Source organism: Vombatus ursinus, unplaced genomic scaffold (assembly GCF_900497805.2).
Source record: "Vombatus ursinus unplaced genomic scaffold, bare-nosed wombat genome assembly UNPS02005286.1, whole genome shotgun sequence".
Lineage (NCBI taxonomy): Eukaryota > Metazoa > Chordata > Mammalia > Diprotodontia > Vombatidae > Vombatus > Vombatus ursinus.
Window position 1 is genome coordinate 8586752 of NW_020945064.1, and position 8932 is coordinate 8595683.

At 45.2% G+C, this 8932-nt stretch overlaps 1 protein-coding gene across 1 annotated transcript in view; it reads left to right on the plus strand.

Moving 5' to 3' along the window:
* Window positions 1-8223: 8223 nt before the first annotated feature.
* The window catches only part of SLC7A5 (solute carrier family 7 member 5), a 53048-nt gene continuing 52339 nt past the window's right edge, over window positions 8224-8932 (plus strand). The window contains exon 1 of the mRNA XM_027847722.1: window positions 8224-8818. Coding sequence (XP_027703523.1) covers window positions 8224-8818 — 595 coding nt within the window. The remainder of the gene's footprint in view (window positions 8819-8932) is intronic.

Consider the following 8932-nt stretch of genomic DNA (forward strand, 5'->3'; position numbering starts at 1 on the left):
TAAAAAAAAAAAAACAACAATGCATTGTACTAGCAAATCTTCAAAAGCAGGTATTCTTCGCTCTAGGTCCATGAACTTAAAATTTTTTTTTTATGATTTTAATTCTATTAATTGGTTTCCTTTGTAATCCCATTTTATTTTATTCATTTCAGAATATGATTCTGAGAAAGGGTTCAGAGACTGCACCAAACTGCAAAGGGGACCAGGACACACAAAAAGGTTAAGAGTCCATATTCAAAAGAATTATTAAAGCTTTGTTTAACTACAGGTACAAGATAAGAAAATTACAACTGTTGGAAAAGCAAAAATTCAGGAAGTGGAATTCTGCTTTGGTAAAGCATTTCCTAACTTTTTCCAACACAGAGAAAGGAAATATTATAGACCTGAGCAGAATGGGACCTTATGCAGCTCCTGTCTTTAAGTATATGGTGATAGAAAGAAAATAAACACTTAAGATGTGTGTGTATGTATGTATATATGCATATCGAACTTTCGGTCAAGATGGCCTTCTTGTTACGGAAACGATTACAAGTTACCATGTGAGAAGTGCTGTAAGAGAGGTATAAACAGTACCCTGGAGTTTAAAGGATGGAGTGCTCACTTCCATCTGGGACAATCAGCAAAGGTTTCACTGATAGGCGCCACTAATTGAACTTTGAAGGAATGATGGGCCTTCATCATGTGGGAGTGTGAGGGCAAGGCATTTCAGGCAGAGGAAAAATAAGTGTGAGCAAAAGCAGGGCGGCATACACGTGCCATTGTCAATTATCCACGTGCCTACTCCCCAGACTGAGACTTGACTATATTTAACCTGACAGAAGGAATTTGGATATGTTCCCACTCCTTGGCCTGTGGCTCAAACACTGGGCATTCTTGTGTCTGAAAGAGTTAATCTTAAAACAGGAATTTGATTACTATGGAGACTACATGCACACTATCCAGAACAGTGAGGAAAAAAATCAACGGACCAGTTGGGTCAAAAACCAAAGTTATGGCAAAGTTAGTAAATGGCTGTTACTTATCAACTAGTAAAGAACAAATATTTGCAGGATAAAGATATTCATGACTAACAAACTTTTGAGTAAATATTCATATTCAAATATGTCCTTTCACACCCTTTCCACAAACCAGCAGAATCAGGATTCCCAAACTTTTACTGTTTTCTGTCTGTCCAAATAGCTGGACAATGGTGGGTCCCATTTTATTTTCAGCTTTTTGGTCAGATGACTTTGGTCCTGTGGCATATAGAGAGGTGGGGGTGAATGTGGGGGTTCATTCTAAATAGGAACTCCTTCTATGACATCCCAAACAAATGGGCATGCAGCCTCAGTTCAGAGACCTCCAGAGATAAGGAGCTAAGTGAAATAAAATTTATCTTTGAATAGGAGGTAGAGTGTCCATTCTTTCTTATTAGCTGCTTTTAACTTTTTAGTTTTGGGGTTTAAAATTGCACCTCTCAATACAATTTTTTTTTTTTAAAAAAAAGGTATTTTCTGTCTCTAAATCACTAGGCATTTTCTTGCTCTAAATCACCACTGATTGGAGAAATGCAAATCAAAAAGACTCTGAGGTACCACATCATACCTATCAGATTGGCTAACATGACAAAACAGGAAAATAACAAATGTTGGAGAAGATGTCAGAAAATTGAAACACTAATGCATTGTTGGTGAAGTTGTGAACTGATCCAAACATTTTGGAGAGCCATTTGGAACTATGCCAAAAGGGCTATAAAAATGTGCATACTCTTTGACTCAGCAATAACACTCCTAGGGCTGTATCCCAAAGAGATCATAAAAAATGGGAAAAGGACCCACATGTACAAAAATATATATAGCAGCTCTTTCTGTGGTGGCAAAGAATTAGAAATTGAGGGGATGCCCATCAGTTGGGGAATGGCTGAACAAGAAATGATGAGTGGGCAGACTTCAGGAAAACCTGGAAAGACTTGTGTGGTCTGATGCTGAGTGAAGTGAGCAGAACCAGGAGAACGTTGTACACAGCAACAGCCACATCGTGCAATGACTGACTTTGATAGACTTAACCCTTCTCAGCAATACAAGGATCTAAGACAAAGGTCTCATGATGGAAAATGCTATCCACATCCAAAGAAAGAACTATGGAGTCTGAATGCAGATCGAAGCACACTATTTGCTCTTTTTTTCTTCTGTTTTGTTTTGTTTCTTCTTTCTCGTGGTTCCCCCCATTTGTTCTAATTCTTCTTTACAACATGACTAATGTGAAAATATGTTTAATAGGAAGTATATGTAGAGCCTACATCAGATTGCAAGCCCTCTTGGGGAGGGAAGAGGGGAGTGAGGTGGAGAAAATTTAAAACTCAAAAGCTTATGGAAGTGAAGGTTGAAAACTAAAAATAAATTAATTAGTAAAAAAAAATTAAAAAGGCATTTTCTGGGAAATTAAGAATACTGGAATTGGAGACAGAGGATCTGGGACTTGCTATTTACAACTGGAACAGAAAAACCACAGAAATAGCATCCTTCTCCCCATTATCTCACTCTCCCTGCTTTCAGCCTGGCCTCCAAAGACATCAGGAAGGAAAGCAAACCCTGTAGAGAAAGGGTCCTCCCATCCTCAACACTAACCTCTGACCAACTGCTGTTGATCGTCGGTAAGCCCGAGAGCCCCAGTAACGGAGGCATGTCTTCCACCTCTCTCCAGCCTACCACCCTGCTTCTAGCCCAGACCCCGCAGCCATCATCCAGGGGAACAAACCTTATGGAGGTGTGACCTGGCACCTGCTTCTGTAGTACAGGAGTCTTGCCTCCTCAGCGGCCACAGCTCCTACTGATCTGGAAAAGAAGGTTCTCGCCATCACGCTCCTTGGCACTGTCAGAAAGCTCCACATCAGAAACAGATGTGATTTTGTTAGTGAAAATGACATTAAGGAAGATGCGTTACCTTCTGCTTCAATGCTATACCCTAAGGACCATGGGGCTATTCATTTGAAAACTCCTGGAGGTGGTCATGAGTTCACTGAAAGCAGGGGCAAGTCAAGTCAATTAGCATTTATTAAGCACCTACTATGTGCCAATCAGGCAGCTAGGTGGTGCAGTGAATAGAGCACTGGGCCCAGAGTCAAAAGGACCTGAGTTCAAATTCTGCCTCAGACACTTACTAGCTGTGTGACTCTGGACAAGTCACTTAACCCTGTTTGCCTCAGTTTCCTCATCTATCAAATGAGCTGGAGAAGGAAATGGAAAAATCAGTCCAGTATCTTTGCCAAGAAAACCCCAAAATGGGATCAGGAAGAGCTGGACATGTTTGAAGTGACTTAACAACAATAAATGTGCCAGGCACTGTGCTAAACACTAGAGGTACAAAGAAAACCAAACAAACAAACCACCAGCAACAAAAAACTCACTAGTACCAGCTTTCATGAAACTCATAGTTTAATGGAAGAACATGATGTATAAATAACTATGTACAAACAAGCTATAGAAAGTACACCTTGGAAATAACCAACAGAATGAAAGCACTAGAATTAAGGGGCTAGGAAAGGCTTCCTGTAGGAAGGGTTAAACTGCTAAGGGTATAACAAGAGATAAAAACAGTAACTGCTACCAAGGTGTTCACATTCTATTGGAGGAGACAACATCCAAACAATTATCCATTCAAGATATATGCAAATAGGGGCAGGCTGGTAAACATTTGACAATCAGCTCTCTGAAAACCTCAGCACCCTTTTGAGTTTAACCTGCATTATTAACATTTTCCTCATCACTTTCTTAAATCCAGACAAACAAATACACAATAAACCAAGCCCTGATGTATAGTTTACTGTTTTCTGAGATGTAAATTCTCATACTGCAAATTTAACAATCAGCTCAAAGAGTTGGGTCCATTGTAAATTGGAAGTAAACTCAGAGGGAAGATACTTTTCCATTTTTATCCGCAACATTTAGCATAGTGCTTTGCATGTATTAATGCTTTTTCATTCATTCATTTATGAACAAATTATGCTAGATGAAATCTATATTCCCAACCAGCTCTAACTCACTCAGTAGCTGTTCAGGCAATGAAGAGCCAATGTAAAATGTCTAATTAGCAGTCCTTTGAACAGTTTTATGTGCTGATGTCATTTAAGTATCAGCCTCCTGGTAGACTTAACCGGGAGTTATAACTTCCTGAATCCTGTTTTAAGTTTGTTTTTGTCAAATGTGAATGCCTTGTGGTTGACATTTCTTTGGTGTACAGGAGTAATTTACTTGTCAGAGACCTTATTTTTACTGTGCATCAAGTACCCTTTACTTCCTACTTTTTTTTGGGGAACCCTGAGATAACCTAAGTTATAAGTAAAACCATTTCAGGGCTCCAGGGAGAACAGGGTACCTAGCCCCATCTCATTAGGCTCCCAAGGCTGAGCCTGGTTCAAAACACATGCTTAGATACAACATAGGGAATGGGCTCTGTACCCCAGCCCCCCGTGGTCCCAGTAGGGGTTCCTTAAGGTTAGACTATCAATGAATGATCTGAGTGTGAAAAGTTTCTTTAAAAAAAAAAAAAAAAAAAAAAAAATCACAAAATCCTTCCACCAGTAGGTGGCAGGCTTTGCTAGCATTCTACGCCTAACAAAGCTGTTTATTGAGATAGTGGGCAAAATGGAATTGAGATAAATTTACATTATAGAAGCCAGAGATTTAAAATATAAATATTGGGACCGATCATCAGCTGTGGTGACCTCAGGAGAACTGTATGGAAATACAGCATTGTATTGCGGAAAGTGCACAGAATTTGCAGTCTGATGACCCGACTTCAAATTTTAGCTTTGCTCCTTAGTGTCAGTGATGAAGGGCCAATCACATCCTCTCTATGGGCCTCAGTTTCCTCACCTGTCAAATGAAGGAGCTGGACTCAATGACTTGTAAGGCCTCATTCAGCTCTGTAGCTGTGATCCTGTGAAGAGATGAATAATTTGCATGGCACCGTTCTTTTGCTCTCAATAGATTTCATGCATGGACAGAGTCTGCAATCAGAGGGTGGAAGGTTGGTTGGATTATCAAAAGAATGAAACAGGGAATTTAACTTCAACTTCAATTTCTGTTATTTATCATTTAATGAATGAATGAAAAAAGCGTGTATTATTTGCAAAGCACTGTACTGTTTTAAATGCAATTTAATGAGTTATAGCAAGAACTTGGTACTCCAGCTTAATTAACACCATCTAGACTAGTCCGACACCATGCTTAGAAGCCTTATAAACTCTGTAGCACACTTATGAATTAATTCACTTGTGAATTTAACTGGAATAGCCAGATCATTTCTTGGAATCACCCCCCTACCATAAGACAGGAAACACCCAGTTCACTTTGTTTTATATTTCTTAATGAGAATTTATTATGACAGAAATAAAATGGTATAGTATGGGAAAACCCCCAGCAGGCTTATACTCATGTGGCCCACTCATATGGTCTCAATCAATCAGTCAACTCACTTTTATTAAATACCTATAATGTTCCAAGAATTGTGGCTAAGCAGTAGGGATAAATGAAAGGGGGAAAAAAACCCAAAACAAAACTTGTTTCTCTGTTTACCAGTTGTGTAACTGTGCACAAATACTTAAGTTCTATAGGAAACTAAGTGAAATAAGATTTCTCTCTCCTTGAGTTTCAGTTTTGTATATAAAATGGAATGCTAGGATTTTTTGCTTATACCTTTTTCACGAGGCTATTAGACCGAAAGCACTTTGTAAATGAGAAAATGCTGCATGAGATACATAGAAGACTCTAAGTTTCATGAGAGGGGGAATACCAACTCATAGTACAAACTTTGTAGAGGCCCCAAGGAATAGAAGATATTTGCTCATTTCAGACCTTTTCCGGACAGATGTCAAGTACAAAGTGGTTACTGAGAAGTTCCTTCCTGATTCCTAACCCAGAACTCCTATTCATATGCATCATGGTAGTGGCTGTTTATTACATGTGAGGCCTTAATACTAGAATCACTTTATCCTCCTTAAGGGTGCTAATAGTGAGAAGAAATCTTGAATTCTTGGCCAGACAGGACCTCGCCATTTCCTGGCCATTTCCAGACACCCTCCCCCTTCCTTCCTAACTTCCCTCTATTTCTAACTTCTTTTTATATTGTCTTCTGGATGGCAGGACTGTCTTGCTTGTTTATATCTGATTCCCCAGAGTTTAGCACAGTACTGTAGTAAGTTTTTAATTAATGTTTTATCACTCATCCTTCATCCATTCTTGTCTCCAGGTTACCTCATCGCCCCACTTCCTGACAAATATATTCCCGAAAGGACATATTTGGACATTGTGGCTCCTTGGGGGCATCCTACAATAAAATTTCTAGGGACATCCTCTCCAACCTCTATGCAAATTCCAGTCCTTCCTTTCAGACGTGTAATACGCAAATGTCGACCTCTTGTTCGTCAACCTGAAATTAGTCCTGTTCCAGTATTGGTAATGAGCTTCAGTGTTTATGTTGTATATCTGGGGCAAGAACACACGTTCAGCTGCATCTATCTTTCTGTCAACAATTGTGCACGGAGAGGGTTTTTCGAAAGCTTACTGTTTTATAAGGAACTTAAAAAAATACAAGTTGATTTTCAAGACCTTTTAAAATTTGCCTGTAATGAACTTTTAAAATTCCTTTGTATTGTCTGTTTTCTGAAGACCATCAGTCACAGGTTTCATTTACCTAAAGACTGCTAGTACAAATGAGAAAAAAAGACCCCCCCATCTGGCTTTTTTTACCTACTTCAAAAAACCCACCCTGGCCACCTGGGTACTTTAGACATGATGCTATTCGAGGGAAGTAAAAGGCAAAATGCCATGTTAGGATAGACAATAACAGTCAAGTCTGGAAAAAAACCTTTGGCTTTATTCAAATATTACTCCACCCAGGATGCATCTTCAGGTGTCCTTCCGTGCACCCGGGTATGGTTTTTGTGGAAGCGAGCCGATTCTTAATGCCTTATGGGAAAAGAACTCCTCAGAACTGGTGTCTCTGATGTCCAGGGATCAAAGGAACTCTTGGCTGGGCTGCAGAACTGGGACCATTTAGAATTGCACATCCTTTTTAGCAGCATCATCGAGTGGCCCAGGGGGTCTAGTAGAAGTGCCTTGGACTTGAGGAAGTTTTATCTGGCTGGGTTTGAGCTTTGATTCCCACACTGACTAGGTGTATGACGGTGGGCAAGTTTGTTCAATTCGGGGTCTCAGTTTCCTCCTAGGTAAAACTAGGGGTGGAGTGGAGTATGTTCGTAATTTCTGAGAACAAGATCAGAGTAGAATGAAAATTTCTGGCGGGCAAAGGACGTTATACACACGTTTTTGCGTTCCCAGTAATTTGGAAAAATCAAAGAAGCCTTTTTCTCATTAATATCAATACTAGGGGACCCCTATAACGCCCCTCACCTCCCCTCCCTTTACCCAAGCCCTTCTCTCATTTTCTCATTCATGTCCACACTAAGGTCCCCCCATAGCGCTCCTCACTTATCCCCCCCATCCAAGCCCTTTTCTCATTAATATCAATACTAGGGGCCCCCACAGCGCCCCTCACATCCTCCCCCCATCCACGCCCTTTTCTCATTTTCTCATTCATGCCCACACTAAAGGTCCCCCCCATAGTGCTCCTCACTTGTCTCCCCCCTCCCTCCCCAACCAATCGCTTTCCACCCGGCAGAAGTTCAAGGCTAGGCGCGAGGCTGGGGGCTGGGGGCAGTTCAGAGCAAGAGAACAATGCCTCCACGTGGCCTTGGGGGGTGGGGGCGGGGCAGGCGAAGGTGCCCCGCTCCACTTGGGCTGCGTCGGCAGGGGAGGGGCAAGGGAGTGGCTCCACGAGCTCCAGCTCGGTCCGCAGAGCCGCGTGGGCGCGCGCCCCATCCCCCCCCCCCGCGGCCGCTGTAGGGCGCCACAGCACCTCCTGAGCGCAGCCCCCTCCCCTCCCCTCCCGCGCCCCAGGTCGCGCGGGGGAGGGGCCTAGAGCGGGAAGGGGGCCGCGCGCTCCACACCTGTAGGAGGTGCGCGGCCCCGCCCCCCCCCCCCCGCGCCCGGCTCGGGACACAAAAACGGGGGCGCCGCCCCCCCAGCCCCCCCGCCGCCGCGCCCCCCGGCCTCGCCCCTCCCTCCCTCGCTCCTCCCTCCCTCCCTCCCTCCTTCCCAGACCACCGGCCCCGCTGTCCCGCCGCACTCCCGCCGCCGCCGCCGCCGCCGTTCCGCCGCCGCTCCGCACGGACCCGGCCGCCCCATGACCAGCGCGCCGCACCAGCGCCGCTCCGCCGGCCCGCCCGCCGCCGCCGCCGCCGCCGGGGCCGGGCCGGGGTCCGACGAGGACTCCGAGTCCCGGGAGAAGATGCTGCGGCGGCGGAACGGCGGCGGCGGCGGCGACTGGCGCGGGGACGACGCGGACAGCGGGTCCGGGGCCGACGAGGGCGTGACCCTGCAGCGCTCCATCACGCTGCTCAACGGCGTGGCCATCATCCTGGGCACCATCATCGGCTCGGGCATCTTCGTGGCGCCCACGGGCGTGCTCAAGGAGGCCGGCTCGCCCGGCCTGGCGCTCGTCGTCTGGGCCGCCTGCGGCATCTTCTCCATAGTGGGCGCGCTCTGCTACGCCGAGCTGGGCACCACCATCACCAAGTCCGGGGGCGACTACGCGTACATGCTGGAGGTCTACGGGCCGCTGCCCGCCTTCCTCAAGCTCTGGGTAGAGCTGCTCATCATCCGGCCCTCGTCGCAGTACATCGTGGCGCTCGTCTTCGCCACCTACCTGCTCAAGCCGCTCTTCCCCAGCTGCCCGGTGCCCGAGGACGCGGCCAAGCTGGTGGCCTGCCTCTGCGTGCGTGAGTACGGGGCCGGGGCGGGGGATGAGGGCGTCGGGGAGGGACTCCTCTAACTGCCCCCGGCCCGTGAGGGCAGGCTAAGGGTGAATGAATGACGGGTGCACTCCAGAAAGT